General features: G+C 46.3%; 1 protein-coding gene across 3 annotated transcripts; it reads left to right on the top strand.

Moving 5' to 3' along the window:
- The first annotated feature begins 5,488 nt into the window (after positions 1–5,488).
- Positions 5,489–22,752, top strand: Nom1 (nucleolar protein with MIF4G domain 1). Of its 3 annotated transcripts, none has more exons than XM_074059972.1 (11): positions 5,489–6,528; positions 6,838–6,965; positions 8,466–8,661; positions 11,629–11,751; positions 13,111–13,221; positions 14,007–14,174; positions 14,963–15,084; positions 17,177–17,309; positions 17,693–17,824; positions 19,318–19,427; positions 20,241–22,752. In XM_074059972.1, exons 1-11 carry the CDS (start codon positions 5,500–5,502, stop codon positions 20,413–20,415), a joined length of 2,427 nt encoding a protein of 808 aa, XP_073916073.1. In that variant the 5' UTR covers positions 5,489–5,499; the 3' UTR covers positions 20,416–22,752. The 3 variants fall into 3 exon arrangements, with proteins under 3 accessions (XP_073916073.1, XP_020038838.2, XP_073916078.1); XM_020183249.2 differs by having other exon boundaries at positions 11,629–11,952; XM_074059977.1 differs by lacking the exons at positions 19,318–19,427; positions 20,241–22,752 and having other exon boundaries at positions 11,629–11,952; positions 17,101–17,309.
- Positions 22,753–23,235: the final 483 nt, after the last annotated feature.

Genomic DNA, 23,235 nt, shown 5'->3' with positions numbered 1-23,235 from the left:
TTGAAATTGCTAGAGGAAAGCAGAGGGAAACGAAGATACAGCATACATAATGCATTTGTAAATAGAACCGCCATTGCTCAGAAAATAAGAACAAGAATTGAAAAACGGGATTGCATCATGTTAAAACTTCTGCACAGCAAAGGAAACAACTACCAGAATCAAAAGGAAAACTAGAGAGGAGGAGAAAATCCTTGCCGTTCATGCATTAGATAAGGGGTAATATCCAGACTATATGAAAAACTCAAAAAATTAAACACCAAAAGAATGATTCAATTTATAAAAAGGAAAATGAATTGAACAGTTTCCTAACACAGAAGTGCAAATGACTAATAAATATTGAAGATATGTTCAATATCCTTAACCACAAAGGGAATGCAAATCAAATATCACTGAGATTCCACCTCACCCCAGTCAGAATGGCTTTCATTAAGAAAATAACTACAGCAAATACGGGTGAGGATCCAGGGGAAAAGGAACCCTTATACACCATTGGTGAGAATGTAAATTAGTGCAACCATTATGGAAATCACATACACAATGGAGTATTATAAAGTCATAAAGAAGAATGAAGTTATGTCAATAGCAAGAAAATGGATGGAACTGGAGATCATCATATTAACGGAAACAAGCCGGAGTGAAAAAGACAAACTTTGCACATTCTCTCTGCCTTTAAAAATGAGTAACAAGGGCTGGGCACAGGTGGCTCGTGCCTGTGAGTCTAGCTACTTGGGAGGCAGAGATCAGAATTGTTGTTTGAGGCCAGCCCGGGCAAAATTCAAGACCCTATCTCAAAAATATCCAACACAAAAAAAAAGGGCTGGTGAAGTGGTTCAGGTGGTACAGTACCTGAGTTCAATCCCCAGTACCAGGGAAAAAAACCCTTTGTACAACTAATAAAAGATGGATTTTTAAGTAAGTTTTATTGGCATCAGATAGTCAGTTGATCCTATCTTATCAGACACACCAAAACAAAAGACAGACGGGTCAAAGATAAACCTTACAAATGAAACCAAAAAGGGACAAGAAAAAATAGGAGAGACTTTTAAAAAAACCTAAGTGGAAAAAGTTTTTCAAAATAGCACAAAACTTGGCTGGCAGAGTGGCTTGAGTGATAGAGCACCTGCCTAGCAAGTGTGAGGCGCTCAGTTCAAACCAGTACTGCAAAAATAAGTAAAAAAAATAATAGCACAAAACCTCAAAGTCATAAAAGAAAGATGGATAATTCTGGCTTTATGAAAATTTTTTTTAAATTCTCTATGGCAAAAATGAAAATAAGTAAAAGTCAACCAGAGGGAAAAATGTATTTCTAACACTCCATAAACAAAAGCTAATCTCCTGAACAGGTAAAGAGTTCTTGCAAGAAAAAGCCTGTCATAAACCATGAACGCATGGACAAAGGATCTGAACTGAAGTTTTGAGAAAGGAAGTGGAAATGGGTCAGGAACATATTTATTCATATAGAACACTGATAAATAGGTGTTTATGACCCATGAATTCAGTGAGATTATTTTCCTCCCATCACACTGGCAAAGACAACACATAACTTTCATTCATTGATACAACCGATGGATGACCCTTTAGAAATACCTATCAGACTTACAACACACGTGCTTTAAAGTTGAGAAATCATGCTTCTTGGAGTGTATCCCTCGGATTCAACGCTTGCAAATGTGAAACGCTGTGCATTTAAAGACATTCATTGCATCATTTTTAATATGGATATGTTGGAAGTAACCAGCCAGATGCAGTCACCTGCGCCCGTGGTCCTAGCTACTTCTGAGGTCCAGGACTTTGAGGCTAGCCTGGGCAAAATAGTGATACTCTAATGAAAAACAAAATGGCTTGGCAGTCAATAAAAAACTAGTGAAGCATTCGTTGGCTCATCACTTATTTACTGACTGCGTTCTCTGTGTCAGGCACTGCTCTAACCCTGGGACAAAGCCCCAAGATGAGAAGCCCCTGCTCTGGTGCAGCCCTGTAACAATGGTGAGGAGTAAATGAACACAAGTCACATGTGGTGCACATCGCAGAGAAGAGGGGAGAGGGGACCAGATGTTGGTGCAGTTCTGCATTTGTAGTGGGGACACCTCACTGCGATGACATTCGACAAAAACCCAAGGACTTAGGAGGAGGCAGGATAGACAGTGTCAGGAAGTAAGGGGAGCCAGCAGCAGGGAACACCTCTATGCTTGGGCTGGCAGCAGCACAGGTTTTTTTTGAGCGGCTATGTGATTCTACTTTCGTTTTTTTTTTTAAATCAGTACCGTGGCTGCTGAGTTGAGAAGAGACTAAGGAGGGAGAAGCAGGAGATCAGATGGAGGCTTCTGTGATAACCCAGGAGAGACTACAGTGGCAGGGGAGGTGCGCTGGTGACCTCTATAATATGGGATGTTCTCCCACACATAGCATCAAACAAAACATACAGAAACACGCAAGCTAGACAAACAAAACCAAGATGCAGAACAGTGTTCCATAAACTAGTACTGATCAAGTCCAGTGTGCATACCATGAAATCCCTTTGGAAGAGTACATGAGAGCCAAACACTGCTACTTCCTGGAGACCTGGGTGTGTAGCAGCAGGGACAATGGGGAGACTGGATCTTTCATTTACGTCTTTCTGCACCTAGTGAATTTTTATAGAGAGTGTGTTGCCTCTCTATAAGAATGTTTTTGAAAGTACCTTTGATATTTGAGAGGAAAATGTTTGCACATTGGAGACACAGAGGATTATTCCAAAGTTTTGTTTACATAATAAATACACTAAGATATTCTGCCTTTAAGGAATTAGGACATTAACCAGGAATTAGGAGTTTCTTTGCCTACCTTCCTCCCCAGTCCCTGTGTACATCAACTTATTTAAGATTCCCTTTTAAACAAAGGGGTCTTGGCTCAAACTAATCAGGGAATCATTGCCTCGTTAGCCTCTGAGGATGCCAAACTCACAAAGAAAGAGGTATTGCAGTGATAAGTGCAGGCCCTGGCTGGAGAATTTTTTACAAGGTTGTGCACAGTGCTTCCTCCTCCTCCTCCTCCTCCTCTTCCTCTTCTTGGCAGTACTGGAGTTTGAACTCAGGGCCTTGTGCTTGCTAGACAGATGCTCTACCACTTGAGCCACCCACAGCTCCATACCATGGTTTCCTGAACTAGGGCATCACTCTGGGTGCTGGGATATGGGGGAGAGGTTGCTGTGTGGCCTGCCTCGTGCTCAGGAGTGGGCTAGTTATTCCAAAATTTTTATTTGTAAAGATTCCTAAAATCTATAACAAACATGGGCAAAGGCCATAAACAGAAGAGGAAACACAAACTGTCAATGAGCATATGAAACAAGAGGAATTAAAATGAGATACTTGGGACTGGGGGTATAGCTCAGAGGATAAGAGTTTGCCTAGCATGCATGAGGCCATGGGTTCAATTCCCAGTACTGAAAAAAAAGAGAGAGAGAGAGAGAGAGATACCAGTTTGAGCTGGTAAGTTGGCAAGAATTTAAATGTTTTTAAAATATCAAGAATGGAAATTGTGTGGAGACACAGAGCTTCTCAGACTGTTTTTAAGAAGAGAAGGCTAAGACTGGGGAGTGGCTCAAGAGGTAGAGTATGTGCCTAGCAATCATGATACCCTGAGTTCAAATCCCACTACCACCAAAAAGCAAAGGAAAAAAGAGAGAGAAGTTGCAGAGCAACATGGGAGGAAACAGACCCCACACCTTCAATTCCGCTTCCCTAGACAGGCTCTTCCAGACAGAGATGCTATGGGAAGCAGGTTGTTACAAGGAAAACTGGAAACACAGTAAAGGTCTGTTGCATTAGTGCCCTAACACAATAGCCTAGTAACAAAGTACCACAAACTGAGAGACTTCAAGAGACAGAAATTTATTGTCTCAGTTTTGGAGGCTGGAAAGGCAAAACTGATGTGTGGCAGGACTGGTTCCTTCTGGGGGCTCCCACATGGAGCCTGGCCCAGGCCTTTCCCAGCTGCTGGGCTTGCACCCCCTGTTCACAGGGCCTTCCATCTGTGCATGTGGGCATCCAAGTTTCCCTCCTATGATACCTCCTTCCCTGGTCACTGGATGGAGGGCTGCCCTTACTCAGAATGTCCTCATGTAAACGTGACCACACTTTCAAAGGCCCTACTTCCAAATACGGTCACATTCACAGGTTCCAGGTAGACACTGATTCATCCCAGTGCACGTACTGAAAGGGAACGGTTTATAAATCACGGTGCACCTTCCCATGAAGTACTGCAAGGGGAGCAGTGACAGAGATGACTTCATTTGGATGACAGAGGCACTTTAAAAGCAGACACCTAAAGAGGCGTGAGAAACAACGGACTTCTCAGACAAATAACAGACCCCTTACCAAAATAACAAGATGCAGCTCCACAATGTGGGTAGTGGGCCGAAGGCCAGGACAAGCTGTTTGATAAGGAGAGGGATGAACAGGTGGCCGAGCTCAGCGAGAAGCTGACTCAGCGCCAACCAATCACAAATATAGTTTTAAGGTAGAATAGTTGGACCTAAGCCAGTTCGTGCCCTGTATTATCTCCCAGACTTCAGCCATTGTTTGGTTTAGCAATTTCACTCAGTCCCACCCGCCAGGGTGCTTTGCTATCCCTTCAATGAGCTTTGTGCTTGCTTTACTCTTAACTCCTGGTCCAGGGTCTCCAATCATCGACTGTGCCAGGACACAAACTGGGGATCAACACTGCAGTATCAGTACCACCACCCCAGTACTGGGTTGCACGGTTGAGCCACCGCTCAACAGGTGGCTTTGCACGCTACTTTGCCTTGAGCAACACAGCGAAACCCACTGCCCACCTCCTGCGTGTTACACGTGCCTGGCCGCACATGCAGAGACGCCCCAAGAGTCAAGGGCAGCCACAGCTGTGGTCACTTCACTCCTGGGGCAGTGCGATGAGGGCCAAGCAGGAGTTAGAACACTGGTGGCTGAGAACCAAGGTCTGGATGTTGATAAGGATTCACATCTGATCCTGCTGACAGTAACAGAATGGCTTGTGACACACAGCAGGGTCTTGCTGACCAGCAGCCCTGGAGCCCACAGAAAACAACAGCCCCAGTGTGACGTCCAAGGCCGAAAACTGCCCCCACCACACGTGCGGGAGGAGTTGATGACACACACCCAGTTATGGACTGACCACCCCCATCTCTGCAGAACCTATAAAAGCCTTGGGACCTCGGGGGCAGCTGCCTCGCCTTGGGTCGGCTACATAAATAAACCTGCTCCAACCCTCATATGGAGCAGCAGCGGCTCTCCCTATGCTCAACTGCCTGTTGCTTCTCCTACTTGCCTGCCTTGGTGAATCCTTGGTAGGTTCTCTCACCCATCTGCAATAGTTTTCATTTTTCAAAGGACTCTAGTCCGTGCCTCCGCCCTCCCGCCGACAGGGGGCGCCGCCCACGCTGCCCGCCCTCGCTCACTGCAGCCGCTCTCCGCAGGAAGTCCCGCCCATTTCCGGAAGTCGTGCACTGGCGCTTCCCGGAAAATGGCGGCGTCCGCAAGCACGGGAGCTGCTCGTGGTGGCGGCTGCCCGGGGCGCCAGGTCCGCGTGAAGCGTAGCGGCGGGCGCCGCGGTCCCGGCGGCGGCGGGGAGGGCGCCCTGAAGCGGCTTAAGGTGGCCGTGAAGGTCTTCGTGCGGGCCACTTCGGAAGGCGAGGCCCCCGGGGACTGCGCGGGGCGCGGCGGCGGGGCGCGCTCCCGACCAGGCGGGAGGAAGAGCCGCAAGGAGCTGCGCAAGGAAAAGCGACACCTGAGGAAAGCGCGCCGCCTGCAGAGGACGGCAGGCCCGGGGCCGGAGAGTGAGGAGGGCAGCGCCCGCCCGCCGCCCGCCGCCGGGGCCCCCAAGGCCAAGGCCCCCCAGGCTACTGCGGAGGGTCCCCTGGCCCACGTCAAAGCCAAGGCCGCGGCGCCCCGGGGCACAGCCCAGGATCCCCCACCCCACATCACGGCCAAGGCCCAGGCTCCCCCCGGGAGAACCAAACCTTCCGCCGCCGCGGCAGCCGCACGGAAACGGGCCCTTCTGGCGGCCAACCAGGAGGAGGCCCGAGAGATCCGGAAGCTGGAGCGGTGCCTCGGCCTGAACAAGCGCAAGAAGAAGGATGACGGCCCCACGGTGCCGCTCAGCTTCGCGCGCGACGGGCTGGACTACATCCTGGGAGCGCTGGAGCCCGGGCGGGCCGGCGGCTTGTACGACAGCAGCGGGGAGGACGAGGACCAGGGCCAGGACCAGGAGGAGGGGCAGACCCTCCCCGAGAGGGACCCAGACAGCAGCGGGGATGAGGAGCAGGGAGCCGGACAGACCCTCCCCGAGAGGGACCTGGAGAGCGGTTCCGAGCTCGACAGGGAGGAGGATGCAGGTGCTGGGGCGCAGCCCAGGGACGAGGACGTGGACCCCGAAAGCAGGGAAGAAGCGGAAGGCGGGGCGCGGGAGAATAGGGGCCGGAAGAGAGTCCGTTTTGCAGCAGACGAAGAAAGACGTCAGAGTTCTTCGGAAGGCGACGACACAAAACATCAGGTACATCGTGAACAGCCAGCCGCTGATCTTCTGGGAAGGCCTTCAGGGCTGGGGGGAGCAGAGTATAGTGCAGTGTTGACACTGGTGCAGACAGCGACTTCCAGAGCTTGCTGAGTGGGGTGCCGCCGTCCCAGGCCTGTTCTAGGTACTCAGTAAATAGCTGGGCTTTCTAACCAGCAGTGGCCAGTAACGCTGTGTCTCCCTCCACACGCCCTAGTACTTGGGCACTTAATATTTAAATGCGCACAGGCAGGGGAAAATACGGGATCCGTCCCATGTACGTTTGTCATTCATTCCTCTCTTTTCAAGGAGAACACTTGTGAAAGTCGTGAAAAGTATGTCCCACCCCAGGTGAGGCAGTTGGAGGGGACAGTGGATGTCCACAAGCAGGAAGAACTGGAAAGGCTGAAGAAACATGTCAAAGGTCTCATTAACAGGTAACCCTTCCAACCTTCCTGTCACTTAAAGAGGGTGTCTGTGCTAAAAATAGAGAAACTACCCCAGGGATTGAAATAGTGCTGGGGCCATTTGGGGTCCTTGCTGCTCCTGTTATGATGCACCCAGACCCACAGCATGACAAGAGGAAGAGGTTTAGCTGCTTGGTACTGCAGGTCCCTTCCTTCAGTGATTGAGGGCAGCCCACCAGCTCACACTGTACTTCTGAAAAACAGGAAAGAATGGGGCAGGAGCTTTGTGTCACCCTAGGAATAGCAGCAGAAGGCCTAGGGTCCCCCTCCCCACAGGAGCAAACTCATCTGGTCAGGACCATGGTCTTCCATCCCTGAATCACTACTTATGTCTGCATTTCTCATCCAGTTTAAATAAAACAAGGTTGGTTAGAAGCCATGTAAGTTGGACTTCATTTCTCACTTACCCTTCCCCCATCAGCTCTTTAGTTTTAAAAATGAGTTAAAAATCTCATCTGCTGACAACCTTTTCCATTTCTATTACCCTCACCCAGAAGCCCCTTCTAGCCCTTCTCCCAAGCTCTCTAAAAGTGGTCACTGACCTGACTTCTAGCACCTTACCTACTTCTGCCATTTTTCAAGTAATGTATTGCTTTTTTTGTTAACATTTTATTCAACAATGATTATAGATGCATGAGGAATTGCAAAGGTGGTACAGGAAGGTCCTGCATACCCTCTGCCTTGTTCCCCCCAGAGAGGAAAGCTAGAGTGTGATTAAACATCAGGACAGAACTGATGTACAGCACCCATAGCTCGTCCAAGTCCACCATTTTTACGTGTGTGATTCTGTGCAGTTTTATGCATGAAAATTCATGTAACCACCACCACAGTTACGGTACAGACCTGTTCCATCTCCACAAGGCTCTTGTTCCACCCCTTTATGTCTCACTCCCTTTCATTTCTTTTTAAGTAAAATCCAAGTACTATTTACAAAGGAGTGTCCTGAATTTTACCAAAACATACTGTTTTGATGCTCCTTTCAGTATTAGCGCAAGTGTGCTGTGGATAATCTTCCATGAATACATGGTCTTCCCTCCCCGCTGTTCAGATGAAACAACCTGTTCTTGGTGTAGGAACCAAGGATGCTTGTGCCACCTATGAGTTGAACAAGTTAGTGTTTTTCCCAACAACACTACATAAGGGTAGTCCCAGACTCTAGGGATATCAGATCATGGCATCCACAGGCATGTCCTCAGGTAAGTTTCTGCAGACCCAAGGACTGCTTTTCTGACCTCATTTCCACTGAAAAGACAGTTACCTTATTTTGGGCCTCTATAGGGTATCAGGTGGCTATGAGCAGAATACCCTGGGCGGTAGTACCAAGTTCAGAATTGTTTCTGGATGAAAAGTGTGCATGAAGTAGGATGTGTCAGTAACACTGGCAATTTCTCAGGCTGTTTCCTTAATGGAACTGGAACATGGCTCCTAACATGAAGCACGGTTGCTCTCTGTGTTCACATTGCACCACAGGCTCAGTGAGCCAAACATGGCGTCCATCAGTGGGCAGCTGGAGGAGCTGTACATGACCCACAGCAGGAAGGACATGAACGACACCCTGACTGCTGCTCTCATGGGTGCCTGCGTCACTGCCTCGGCCATGCCCAGCAGACTCATGATGGAGCATGTCCTCTTAGTCAGTATCCTTCACCACACTGTTGGAATTGAGGTATGCTCACCCCTTTTCTCCACATACCGGCTGTGTCACCTGGGACAGTAGTGTTTTCTGCTAAGGTTAGTTACTACATGTGATGGACATAAGAAGGAGGCTAGCCCATAGTAAATGCTCACTGACAGGTAGTAATTAGCCATGTACAATAGGGAAAGAAATGTTTCCATTGATGTTCTGCTCTTCCCCTTTGTCTGGTTGGCTTTCCTACCACTGCAGGTTTCATTGCTATTCCTAGATGGCTGCCTAAATCCCGTTTTTCTTATCTAGCAGTAGTCATTGTGGCAATGTTTGGAAGGATAGAGACCTCAAGACCTGCTGGGCACTGAGAAGCTGAGGGCAGAGCAGAGAGTAGTCAGGCCCTGTGTCTCTGAGCACAGCACTGTCAAGTACCTTGTGATCTCTCTTGTGAAAAATCTGTACCAGCTATATTGGAAATCACTCTTTTGGAGAATTTTTTTTATTCTAACAGCTATGTTCATTTGCACACGTGAATGCCTGAGCCCATTTTCTTGCCATTACAAAGCATAATGGAAGCCCTGGACAGCTTTCCTAGTGCCCTGTGATTTCCATAATTCATGCCTTTCTGTGGCTGGCTTAGTATATCCCCCATCCTCCTAGATCACACTGTATACTTCATCAGACTTAATCATCAAGGTGATTTTAGCACAGATGGCATTTCAGTGAGCTATAGTAAGTCATAGACCTGAGCACCCACAGCATATCAGGAATTTAGGTGATTTGAAAACATGAGATTATTAGTTCTACTTCTCATTTAAACCTTTGCTAATAGCATGAAAGACAGTGAGATGACTTGTTCAAAGGGAAGTCATTATGGTACTTTAGCTAATGACATCCACTAAAACTTCTGCCAGATATGATGAGCTGTCAGGATGCAGGTTCCATTAAACTTCTTTCAGTGCTGTAGGAGAGAAACATCCTCACAGGAACTCACAGGGGAAATGTTGAAGACCATGATGTCAGCTCCTGCATTGTCTCCATAAGTCACCCAAAAATCATACCTCTGCAGTCTGCTCAAATTCACACATCAGAGTTAATGTATCTGCAATTTTAGCAGTGTGAATTTTCTTTATATTTTAAGTGTCATATGATTACATTTAATTTCAAAGATATTAAATGGATTTTTAAATTCTAATGAATTTTGATGTAATTAAGTAATCCTGTTTGTATGTTGAATGCATACAGTTGGTGCCTGAATTTTTACTGTCTGAAATTCTGATTTCTTTTCTCAAGTTGTATGTGAATGTAAGCTGGTGGTCAAGGTAGGAGAGTGTGTTCTTTAGGTTTATCTTTGGTGGAAGGTCTTGAAATGGGAGCTTATAGGTTAAATGTATTGAGTCTTGGGTCATAAGTTCTGGCTTCCATAAATCGCTGTTGCATCCTGCCGATCTGTTACCTTTCTGTGAATCCTTCTAGCATTGATTTTTTTGCAGCCCTACAATGCTGCATGGGTATTTTCCCATTTTGCTCTTAAACTGTCTGAATGTCATCCTCCTCTGAGATTCACTGTGTACCCACAACCCATCCTGCCTGGTGCCCACAGTGATGCTCACTAAGCCTCTGAAGGATCTTATCCAGCCTGTAGTCTGCGTAGTTTCTGGTTACCCAGACCTAACCCTGGGGATCATCTTTGCATCTGCTGACTTGCTTTGTCCTGCCCAGCGCCTGGCTCACTCTGCCCAGCCGTTTCTTCCCAATCCAGTATAGCTGCCTCTCTCAGGCCATCATCCCCAAGTAGACTATGGACATCACTCCATTTACCACTGTGTCTCTGCTGCTGTCAAGATTTCAGAGAAAATGGTGACTTGATACTGATACCAGCAAGATGCTAACTGCCATCTGCCTTCACTCTTCTGGTTCAAACCTTCTTCCCAAGGACAAGCTTACAGAATTGGGAATAGCAAAAGAAGGGGCCACAGTAGCCTGGCCTGCTCTGACCCTCAGCATGGTGGCCGGTGCCTGCTGCTCCCCTGAGGAATGGCACATGTGCATCAGCCCCAGGTTCCCAGGAGTGGTGCTGAGCCAGATGGGTATGTTCAAACACTGCCTTCAGAGCTCCCAGGCACAGGGATGCAGTACCCACTTATGTGGTGGCGTTTGATATTACTGGAGAGAGGATTATTTTCATTTTTCAACTTTTAGATACTGCTTGCATTCTTTCCTTAGGAGAAATTAACTGGAGCCAGGAGCTGGTGGCTCTCTCCTGTAATCCTAGCTACTCAGGAGGCAGAGAACAGGAGGATCGAGGTTCAAAGCCAGCCCATGCAGATAGTTTGTGAGACCCTAATCTCAAAAAAACCCGTTAGAAGAGACTGGTAGAGTGGCTCAAGGTGTAGGCCCTGAGTTCAAGCCCCAGTACCCCCCAAAAAAAAAATTTGGAGGAAAAGTCTCTGAAAAATGAATATTGCTAGGTAGTGGAGCATTTTTGACACATTTTTATCAAGTTTATTTTTCCAAGGAACCAGAATTGTACAATTCAGTACAATCAGGCATGAGCTATTACCATTTGTGCCCTGTTGGAGTTCATATCCTGTCCTTTTTAAGTAATGTGCATTACTTAATGCATAGGTCTGTGGCTCAGACCTGTAGTCCAAGCTACTCGGGAGGTATAGAGCAGAAGGATTGCAGTTCAAGGCCAGTCCAGGCAAAAAGTTCACAAGACTTCATCTTAAAAAAGCTGGGTGTGGTGGCATGCATCTGTCATCCCAGCTACTGTGGGAAGCACAAATAGAATCACGGTACAGGCTGCCTGGTATGAATGTGAGATCCTCTCTCAAAAATAACGCAAGTAAAAAGGTCTGGGGGCATGGCTTAAGTTGTAAAAAGCCTGCTTGGCAAGTGTGAGGCCCCAAGTTTAAACACCAGTATTCCAACAACAAAAAGAGTGCACTTTGAAGGGTGAGGTCCCAAAGAATGCCATGATGACACATTTCTTGTCTCATGCAGGTTGGTGCTTGCTTTCTGGAGGCAGTGGTGAGGAAGTTTGACGATGTCTATAAAAGTGGAGGAGAGGGGAAAGAATGCGACAACCTGTTCACCATTGTTGCCCACTTGTACAACTTCCACGTGGTACAGTCTCTCCTCGTCTTTGACATTTTGAAGAAGCTTATTGGAACTTTCACAGAAAAAGACATCGAGCTGATCCTGTTAATGCTGAAAAATGTGGGCTCAGCGTTGAGGAAAGATGATCCCTTGTCACTTAAGGAGCTGATTACAGAGGCCCAGGCCAAGGCCAGTGGGGCAGGCAGCAGGCTTCAGGACCAGACCAGGGTATGGGTGCCACTTGAGCTGCTCCTAAGTGTCCCAAAAGCACACAGACTCACCAGAACTTAAATAAGTAGCTAGGGTAAATACTATGCTTTGTTTCCTAATGATTTTTGTACTCTTCTGCCTTGCCTGGTACTATGGCTTTATCTCTAACCCACAGACCAGCCTTGCTTCTTTACAGTATTGTGTGGATTAAATCAGCTTATTTAACATCCACCCATTAGAAACTGCTTATTGAGGAGGCCTGCAGCATGGGGATCAGGTATCACCCTGGGTCAGATATGTGGCTTTGCCTGTGAACAGCAGTAGAGTCTAAGTCTTGCCAGCCTCTGTTCCCCTATCTGTTAAGTGGGCTCACAGCTCCTGCCTCTTTTGTTGCTAATGTGAGAAGCCCTCAGGAGAAAGAAGAAGGTGGCTTGTTGAAGAGTGCACAGAGAGCCTGTGTGGGAAGCCTGTGGGATGTGGCCTGGGTGTGGGGCCTCACTTACCATCCCTGGGGCTCAGGGTTTTATCCTGGCAGATCTAGGGGTTCTCCAGAGGTAGTGAACATGTGGACATTGCACTTTAGTGGCCATTTTGGCTGCAGTGTAGAAAAGAGGAGGTAGTCAGAGTGGGGAGGAGGGTTTCAGGAGTCCAGGGACGACGCTGGTGGTGTGCATGAGTACAGTGGCAGGGGTTGTGGCTGTAGGAGTCAGAGTGACTGGACTTAGGGAAGAGAGGTCAGAGTCACCCTGCATTGGACAGGAGGACTTGCAGGAAGAGGCTTAGGTCTGGGAGGAAGGCCGCCTAATTCTGAAGTACTGAGGTTAGAGATCCTGGGTAAGCTGTGAAGAGGGTGGGTCAGAAAAGACTCAGGGCCATCCTTGGGATCCTGGAGTCGTGGGAGTGAGTTTGGCATTATTTCTAGTTTAAGTTAAAAGACTTGAAAGGTCATGGGAGGGGGAGTGTCCAGAAGCACCATCACTAGGGGAATGGGGCGGGGCACCTGGACAGTGAGGAGTGGGAGCCCTGGGAGACTGGAGGTGTGGGGAGTGTTCATAGCCTGGGACAGGTGTCTATCAAAATGCTCCATTGCCCTGAGTAAGGTGCTGGAGTCAGCACCAAGCACCCTCACCTGTAGACCATCTCAAATGACAAGTGTTTTCTTTCTTTTCCTTAAAGATACGGTTTATGCTGGAGACAATGCTGGCGCTGAAGAATAATGACATGCGCAAAATTCCAGGTTATGATCCTGAGCCTGTGGAGAAACTGAGGAAATTACAGAGAGCTCTGGTAAGCAACTTCCTGTCCTGGTTTATCCTGAACCTCTGTGGCACCATTGTGACAATGAAGACACAGATGGGTGTATGCCTGGCATGTGAGCGTTTTAAGATAGAGCAGAAGCTACGGGCTTTCTGCAGGGAGAGCTTCAGAGTACCTGTGCGTGGGAAGCTTCAGAGTCCAATTTTTTTTTTTTAATTTTTATTTTATTCATATGTGCATACAATGTTTGGGTCATTTCTCTGCCCCCCCCCCCTTTACCTTCCCCCCCACCCCCAGCTTGCTATGCTTCTACCTGGGGCACTAAACTCTGGCTCTGCCAGCTCTTAAGAAGAGACTAGGCCCCAGCTGGCCCTAGGATGGCTGCTCTGTGGACATCTAATCTGCAGCCGTAACAGCCTTGCCAGCCTTGCCAGCCTTGTCAATGCAGCTGTCTTAAGTCCTCAGTCAAGGGGCTGTTGGCTCTGCAGAGCCCAGGCTCCTGCTGAAGTTCTTACTTCACTTAGATCAGGGTGACTCAGTCAGTCTCCCCTATGACAACTTTCCAAACACATTTGAGTGATGTATGCACAGACTCAAATACAAAATACTGTGCATTAATAAATTATGCCTGTTGGCAAATTATGTACAGTAAATTATGCCTATTGGCATAATTCCAAACAGGCTAATTGTCACAGCTGTTAGTGACTCGTCATAACACTCATACACCAAAAATGCCCTTGTCAGACAAAAGTGTGATGTAGGTACAGAATATGAATCAGTTAAAAGCATTTCACAACAGATTTTCCTTTAATCAGGTACGGAGTGCTGTCTCAGGTTCCGATACTCAGCTTCGTGTCTCCTGGGATGGTGTCTTGAACGCGGATCAGACTGGTCGCTGGTGGATTGTGGGGTCTGCATGGAGTGGGACCCCAATGATTGACAACAGTCATCATGCACTCCTGCAGAAACCACTTGCAGGGATGGTACGGAGACTCCTGCGCTCGAGGCTGCCAGACGTGTCTGGTGCCTACTCCACCTAGAGTAGCTCTGTGTTACTCCTCAGTAAATTGAAATATGCCACATGGGTTTCTCTGAAGCCTTTATAGAAAAAAACTAGTATTAACATATAATTAATTCAGTTAAGAATTTTTCAGAGTCCCCAAAAAACACATTGCACAAGAGATCTAAAAGCTGAATGGAATGAGGGAAACATGAAAAATCAAAGCCCTGATTTCGCAGATACCCACTGTTGAGACCTGGACAGTGCTGTTTCCCCGGAGATGTGGCTTCTGGTCCCATTAACTTGGGTTTCAGAGTGTGGGACTTCTGTGCACGTCTCTATACTTCATATTACTAACTGAAGTCCGTACTTGAGCCACATTTCCTCTTTCCCTGATGTCCTCTCCTGGCCTGAGACCCTTGTTACTCTTTGCAGTTGTGACTCCACAGGTTGTGGCAGCCACCTCATGTCTGAACTTTGTCTCTGATGACAGACAGATCCCACCCTCCTGAGAAGTTTCCTGTCAAGTGCTTTTCTCCTCCAGTTGCTTTTCCCTGCTGTGTTTTCCCTTTGTAGGAAAGATTTAGTGTTTATGAACATATATTTATATATAATTTACAACTGTATTTAGCTCAAGCCATGGAACTGTATGAATTCCACTTTAGAAACAACTTCAGTAACACCATGCTAAAGGATGGCACAGTAGTCCTTAGGAAACAGCTTTCACTCAGACATTTGAATGGTTCATACACTGATCTTTCCTCTTTTCAGGTTAGCTCAAAGATGCTGGAGCTTGCCCGGAAGCAGAGAATGAACACCGACATCAGGAGGAATATATTCTGTACGATCATGATGAGCGAGGACTTCCTGGATGCTTTTGAAAAGCTGCTCAAGTAGGTTTGTGTGAGTGTTTTGACCTATGAGCTCATCAGATAGTGTAAAAGGAAGCTGATCTGGTTTCTGTGTTTTGGGTGACTGAGTAGCTTGGCTTTCCTTGGTTCTGTCCTCTCACGTGGGTGGGCCCATGCATCCACCATGGGTGAGCCATCCATCTGTGCTCATGTGCCCCTGGCAGTCCTCAGCACAACACCACGTGCTCCCAAGATACGAGGGCTTCACGTGACTGTGATCAAAAGTGTATGTCTCTTCATATTAAAGTTACCTTTTGATTCTTTTCATTTAAAACTTCCTAGAATAGTTTCTGTAATTAATTATAATAAGATTTTTTTCTTTAGTACCTGTACACTTTACAAAGTATTTCTTTTGCTTTTTCGGTAGTATTGGTGTGAACGCAGGGCTTTGTGCTTGCTCAGCAGAGTATTTCTAAGCATCGTAATGTTAGCTCTCTCCTTTCTGTGCTTCAAACTTAGGATGAAATAAATACAGGGAAAAATGGTTCACTTCAAGATTCTGATCTTTCTAAACTTGAGTGCCTTATTGATAATGGAAACTCTAAACCTTCTTCATGGTTTTGTAGCCACTGTTGCTTTGGGGAATCAGTAGCGCACACGGTGGCAGGAATGTGTGGTGGGGAGACTGATCATCTCATGATGCCTGGGAAGCAAAGAGGAAGGACCAGGGTGCCAACACCCCCTTCAAGGGCCTCACTTCCTTCCACTAGACTCTGCCTCCTACAGGCTCCAATACCTCCCTCCAGTAGTGCTGTAGAACCAAGCTTTCAACACATAGCCTTTGGGTGACCTTCCAGATCCAAACAATAGCATTCTTTGTATCAGAAAGTTACTTCCATCACTATTCCTCCAGCTGGCTCCATGTTTTCAAAAATTTATTGGACCAAACTTGCTTATGAATTAATGACTTCTCCCGTTTTTATTCATCAGAATCAGCTAGGCTGGGGTGTGGCTCAGTGGTAGAGCACTTTCTAGGCATGCATGAGGCCCTGGGTTCATTCCCAGCACTACTAGAAAAAGAAAAAGAAAAATTGCTTGTTTCAGTGTCTGTACCCCCTTAGCTTGAGTAACCCGTCGTTTCCATTAGGTTTGAGTTATTTTGGTGGGCTTTGTTTTTGCTTAGCAGTAGAGCTGATTATTCTAAGGTTATAGTATGTCTGCCTCTACCTATAGGTTCCTGCTTCAACTACATTCAGATCCATTTACTTCAGAAGGCAGCCACTTGGGCTGGGGGTGTAGCTCAGTGGTAGAGTGTTTGCATACACCCTGGGCTCTACCCCAGCACCACAAAAAAAAGGTGGAGGAAGCAATCATTTATTTGTACTCACCAAAACCAGAGCACAATCAGTGTGTTCCCCACTGGGGAAGGATGAACAGGCCATAGTTCTCTGTAGTGGGTGGGAAATTTACCACTGGACATTGCGGAGGGCACAGTACCAACACCCATGGCAGCACAGGTTTTCTGATGTGGGTTCTGATGAGAGCCAGCAGCCAGATGAGAACAACCAGTGCTTTATGACTTCGTATGGTGTTCTGGTGGAGGCAGAACTGAAGGACAAGAAACGGATGGCAGTCTGTGTCTCGGGGAAGTGCTGCTGGCTGCAAAGGGGAGGAAGGTTTGGGGCAGTGGAACTTTCTCTGTTTCCACCGTGGTGTTGGTGGTTTCCTCATCCCGTGGACTTGTCCACACTCATAGAACTGCACACTGAAAAGTAAGAATTTTACTAGATGTTTTACCTTGAGTTTTAGACGTCAGGAAGTATTTGCTTTAGCAAGACCTGCTTTAAGTGTGTAACAAGTGAGTCCTGCTTATGGCATTGGCTCCAGCCTTGGGCTTCTGTGCTGCAGTAGAGCTCATGGATCATGCTTTGCCCTCCCACATTTTGCCACTTTTTAGGAAAACTGAGGTGCAGAGAAGTTAGGGACAGGCTGGGCTGTGGCCTGAGCCTGTGGCTGCCTCCACCTTTACCCAGCACACTTTTAACTGGATTCTTCCAGACAGGAAGAACCTTTGAAAGACTGCAGTGAAAACTGGAGTGGAGTGCAATTTAGTCTGGCTGTTTCTGTGCCACAGGCTTGGGCTGAAGGATCAGCAGGAGAGAGAAGTAGTCCATGTCCTCGTGGATTGCTGCCTGCAGGAGAAAACCTACAACCCTTTCTATGCCTTCTTGGCCAGCAAGTTCTGCAGTTATGAGAGGCGGTTTCAGGTAACAAAGTTAGAAGGCCACTGGTTACCTGTGCTCTGCAGTTCTTCCTAAACATGCTGTTTGCCTCGTGACCTAAACCTGAGACCCCAAGTCAGGAGGCACCACATCTCAGTCATGGGATCATGTGGTTCTGCTGGGGGCAGGTGGGGGGAGGGGGATGAGGCCAAGTTTCTTCAGAACCTTTGTTGGTCTCTGCTGATTTGAGAACAAAACCTGAAACAGAGATCACTGTCTGCAGGAATGGATAGTGTGGTTGCTCCTGAAAGTCCTCCTGTTTAGAAATTAAAAATAAGTGACAATAGAGTGCCTTTAGCTTAGCTTACATTCTTAGTGATTTATTCTGGTAATTTGTTAGCCAGTTTCTTTTTTTTCACTGTCATTAGATGACTTTCCAGTTCAGCATATGGGACAAGTTTCGGGACTTAGAAAATTTGCCAGCCACTAATTTCTCGAATTTGGTTCACCTGGTGGCACACTTGTTGAAGACAAAATCGCTTCCACTATCCATCTTAAAGGTTTGTATAATGAAGGAAATTACTTAAAGCAGTGAAAATGATCATATAATTCCTTGTATTTCCAAGATTCTGAAAGAGATTTTATTGTCATAGTTATCATAGAAAATAGCCAGATTAGCATACAGTATAAATTTACTTTCAAAATTTGTGCCCAAGTACATGGTTTTGGTAATCTAGGTGTTTGGGGGTTTGACATTAATGTGCCCATCCTAATTATAAATTCCCAGTTGGTCACAGTTTTTTGGGGGAAAAATGAGGGAAATAGGACTCGTCTCATTGTGGAGGCGTGGTTTCTGGGTCTGGTGTAAGACTCCCCTACCCCACTGTGTTTTTGACTTTCTGAATCATGAAATGCAGGTGCCCAGGTGTTCCTCTGGAGGTGGGATTTGAGGTTGGCTGGGTCATGGGGCCACCAGGATGAGGGTATCCTAAATAAGCCTGAACTTTTGAAGAGACTGAGGCTGCCGGGGGAACAGCACAGACAAATCAGGGCACTGACTTTAATGCCCCTGCTTTGACTTTGCTGGTCTGTAGGACAGCTCGTGGCTCATCTTCGTAGCTCCTGTCCTGTCCACAACACGTCCTTCTGCCACTCATTGGAGCATCTGCTCACAGTTTCCTTGAGTCTCTTTTGGTGCGTGGTGTGCATAGGAATCAGCCACTGTATTAAAAATGGGGTACTGATGCTATATTCTCTAAATGAGAATAGCAGTGACTTCTTGTCTGTGGACTGAATCCCGCCTTCTGTGCACTCAGGTGCAGAGCTCATTGTGGAATAGGGTGGGTGCTGCCCCCAGGTAAACAGGCTGTGCTGTGAGAAGTTCACTCAAGGGTGGCAGAACTATGCAGAGTCGGTGGCCACCCTCCTGGGGTCCCTCCCAGAGGATATTGCTCTTACGGCTGGCATTTGTCCTCATTCCTGGCCTTGTGTGCAAACAGAACATAAGGCTGGATTGTTTCTGACCTCTCTGTGAGCAGTACCATGCTGTCACCATGCTGTGTCCCTCTGCAGTTCTTTTTTACATTCTACTTACAAATTTACAACTTCTCCATGTTATTATCTGTTGTTCTCTTCTCTGATTAACTTCTGTGTGTATCACTATGATACAGTGCATGTCATTTGACCTACTGCTAAATGTTGAGGTTATTTGCCTGCTTTTGGGAAGCTTTCTTAGAGAAATGTGTATATAGATTCATTCCCCTAGACAGAAATTCACTATAGAGAAAATTGTAATCAGGGGATTGACCCTTTCAGGGACTGAGTAACACGTTTCAGTTCTAGAAACTTAAATTCCTAACTCTGAAGGTGCACACCCCATGAGCTCTGCTTCCTGCTGAAACACTGCTTACCAAAGACCAGAATCACCTCTGAAATCGGGCATGGGGAGAGTTGAGGAAGGGTTGAATTTTAACCCTGCTGGATGTATTTATAAATCATGGAAAACCTGGCCACATTCGTGTAACATTCTTTTTCTCTGTCTCCTGACCATTAGGTAGTTGAATTCAGTGAACTGGATAAACCCAGAGTCCACTTCTTGCGGAAAGTGTTAACTATGCTGTTAGTAGAAACAGAAGTTGAAGACCTGGCTTTGATTTTTGCCAGGTACGTACCCAGCTTGTCCTTAATGGACATGGGGAAGGGGCAAAGAGATTGTTTTCATTCCTGTGACTTTATAAAAGCAGGTTGTCATACTTTGTGTAGCATAATAAATCATTTCAGCCTTAAGTCTAAGCTAGTATCTGTGCATTAGATTTAAGAAATGTAAAGCTTGCCTAATAGCAAACTAATGATTTTTAACAAATGCAATATGTTAAGTTGGTTTTTGCTAGGCATGATGATTCATGCCTTTAATCCCAGCACTTGGGAAGTGGAGGCAGGAGGATTAAGAGTTCTAAGCCAGCTTGAGCTACATAGCAAGATCCTCTTGAAATACAAAAAATAGTTATGTTTTGGTTTTGTTTTGGTTTGGTTTGTTTTATTTTGAGGTGCTGAGGCTTGGGCCCAGGGCTTCACTCATAGTAAACACTTACTTCCACCTCTGAACCTCAGTCCCAGCATAAAAAGGTCTTAATTAAAAATTCTACTTTAGAAAGAAGCCAGATGTGGTGCACACCTACAGTTTCAGCCACTGAGGAGACTGAATTAGAAAGATTACTTGGGCCCAGGAGTTTGAGGCCAGGCTGGGCAACTCAGTGAAGACCCCTACCTCAAAGAAACAAATTTAAATAAAAACGGGAAGGGTGGGAGATGTAGCTTAGTGGTAGAGCACTTGCCTAGCATGTACAAGGCCCTGGGTTTGATCCTCAGCACCACAAAAACACTAAAAGAAAGTGGGCTGTGCCTCACTACTTGAAGCACCTGGCCTTGAGATCCAGGAACTGAGCCACCCCTAACCAGTGTGTGATTCTCTTCCAGAGTATCTGACAACCCAAAGCTGGGGGTGCTGCGAGAAGGCCTGAAGCTCTTCATCACCCACTTCCTGCTGAAGCCCACACAGGCCCCCCAGAGCGCTGAGCAAGTCAGCATGCTGAGAGAGAGGGCCAGCCTCGCAGCAAAGGCTCTGCAGGGAAAGACAGCTCTCAGGATGTAGAGGGGGCCTTGTGAACACAGAGGCCTGTCCTGCCATCATAGGGTTTTATCAGTCTGTCACATTTTAGATGGTATATTTTGAGTTAAATTATATTGTGTATACTACAGATAACTCAATTTGGTATCGGGTGCAGGAAGGACAAGGGGAGGGGCAGCACTGGGCAGTGTACTCCCTGAGCCCCTTGTTAATAGCCTTCATTCTTTTCATAAGAGTATAGGCCACTAGAGGGCAGTGGTCATAAATCCATGTTTTTATCTTTTTAAATACTGGTTCAAAGTTTAAAAACCATCAGTTAACTGTGACATCTGATGTCTGATGAATTACTCTAACATTTGCACTGCAGTTGGATTTTGGACAGGTCATTTAACAGCCTTGTGAATGTCTATTCTCTTACCAGTGTGCTGTAAGTAGAAAGTTTTCACCATCACTTGCCTGACATTTTGGGTGGTAGTGGATAGTCTATCTACTTTATAGTGTCTCCCACTCAGTGATTCCACATTGCTTATGAGTGGTTTGGTTTGGTTTCGTTTGCAGTAAGCTGTAGGGTCTTACTGTGCAGGCTGGCCTGCCTGGAACTGAGATCCTCCTGCTTTGGACTCTGTAGTCTCTAGTGATGGGATTACAGGTATGGCCACCATGTTTGGCAATGAATGTGTTTCATTAAACAACTCTGAAGTCACCAAATTGGTATTGAACACTCAGTGGGAGCAGCTTGCTCGCTGGGTTCTAGAAGGTGTGAACATGAATAAAACATAGCTAGTGTCTGTAACCCCAACACTCAGGAGGCTGAGGCAAGAGGATCATGAGTCCCAGGCAAGTCTGGGCAACAAAGCCAGACCCTGTCTCAAATTTAAAAAATAAAAATTAACAAAAAAAGAGGGCTGGGCATGTAGCTCAGTGGTCACCTAGCATGAGCAAGGCCCTGGGTTCCATTTCCTGTACCACAATAAAAAAAGTTAACCGTATGCAAGAAATTAACACATACTGGAGAGACAAACATATGCTAAGTACAGAAAACAGATCCTGTGAGGAAGAGAAATGTCTGCAGCTACCACACATGCACAGGTTTTCAAAGTTTCACGGCCCTTAAAACTTCTCTCTCAAATGCTGCAGACTTGTCCTTACCCTCAGTTGTTGAAAAAAGCCACTAAGGCGTAAGTATAGAAGACAAATGTCAGAATCCTTTGCCTAGCAGACTGCTGTCCTCTGCAGTGTTGTCATCGTGGGCAGATGGGCCCAGGCTCTGGGGATGTGGCTCCTGTGCAAAACATCCCTTTTGTTACACTTTGAAATAACATCTAAGTGTGGCACTGTGGTGACTAGTGTTAGATCACCATGCAAAGGCATGAGATTGCTACATACCCTAAACTGAAGGTTGTAAGTTTCGTAATGGGCAGGCTTCATGTAAAACATCAGTGCTCAGCCCTAATTCTGAACTCATTCTACCTGCGGCCTAAGAAAGACCCTGTGTCTTCTACCACGTTCTGAACTTACATGGCACAGAAGATGGTGGGAGTTCAGAGTGCAGTAAGTGAAAGCCTTCATTTCATTACTGGGCTTTCTCAGAGTGTCTTTCCTAGGAGCTGCTCAGTGCAGCCACAGAGGGCAGAGGAGCTCCAGCTGGAATGTGACAGCAAAATGGTCCCCTCAGGGAGGCAAGTGCTCCATGACACAGTGTGTGGATTGTGCTGACCTCACTGGGGGAGGAGTTCCTTTGGGTTGCAGCAGCTAGGATCAGGAGAGACTAGTGCAGTGGCACCGTGTAGCCTCAGATGACCTTCAGTCTCCTTACTTGAGATGCAGGTGTGGCTAGATTCATTTTCCCACTTTTATATTGTCTTGTGTTATCAAGACAAAAATGACTGTACTTGCCATGTGACTTAACTATTATCTAAGTTTGCATTTATTACATGGCAGGTTGTTCATAAATGTGTGCATTTCTTAACAATAAAATGTGGGTTATCACACAGTAGTAACTGTACTTCAGTATAAATGGTAAATACATCCTGACTAAAAGCTACTGTGAACCTAAATGTATAGGTTTGGGGGCTGGGGATGTAGCTCAGTGTTAGGGCACTTGCCTAATGTGGTTTTCATTTCCAGAACTGCAAAAAATCCGTGTGTGTGTTTAAAGTGTATTATAAAAGCATTGGAAATTCTGCAAGGAACTTAGTCAATGCTTTGTGTGTCTGTGTGTCTATGGACTTTTGCATTGCAGGATGAGAACTGCTAACAGACAGCATCACTAGAAGGAAGTGTCTCTTCTAGAGTATTTCATCTTTAGAGTACAAGAAACAAACTATTAAAATGTGTAAATAAAATCTTGTATTCATTGTAGAGTGTCAGCAAATGTTTATTTTGAAAGATGAGCTTGGCTGAAATGCTAAGGTCTACCCCTTGTCTTTCTATTTTTAAGAAGTCTGCTTTAGCAGGCAGTTTAGGAAAAAAGATTGTCTCCCTCCTCCTTTCCAAGAGAGAGCAAATGAGGCAAAATTAACTGTTGGAGGATTTGGCAGAAGTTTATGGAGGTGAAGTGGATTCTTATGACTTTAAAATTTTTAATTATATGTTTAAAATTATTTCAAAAGCATTTATAATTCAGAACTCATTCTCCCAAGGTATACAATAGCCAGGCATCATGGCTCATGCCTGTGACCCCAGTTTTGTGGAAGTTGATGACCAAGAGGATACAAGCTTGCGGCCAGCCCTGGCAAAAAGTTAGCGAGACCCCATGTAAACAGATATACTGGGTGTGGTCCACGGCCAGCCCTGGGCAAAAAATGTGAGACCCTACCTGAGAAACAACAACAAAAGGGTTTG

This window comes from Castor canadensis, chromosome 2, assembly GCF_047511655.1.
Source record: "Castor canadensis chromosome 2, mCasCan1.hap1v2, whole genome shotgun sequence".
NCBI lineage: Eukaryota > Metazoa > Chordata > Mammalia > Rodentia > Castoridae > Castor > Castor canadensis.
Note: the sequence above shows the minus strand (reverse complement) of the source record. Positions and strands in the feature narration are given on the sequence as shown.

Bases quoted from the DNA above. Each gene is read 5' to 3' on its own strand.
- Nom1 (XM_020183249.2), top strand. From the start codon at position 5,500: ATGGCGGCGTCCGCAAGCACGGGAGCTGCTCGTGGTGGCGGCTGCCCG. The intron at 17,310-17,692 runs GTAACAAAGTTA...CACTGTCATTAG, and splicing joins GTTATGAGAGGCGGTTTCAG to ATGACTTTCCAGTTCAGCAT. The intron at 17,825-19,317 runs GTTTGTATAATG...CCTGACCATTAG, and splicing joins TTCCACTATCCATCTTAAAG to GTAGTTGAATTCAGTGAACT.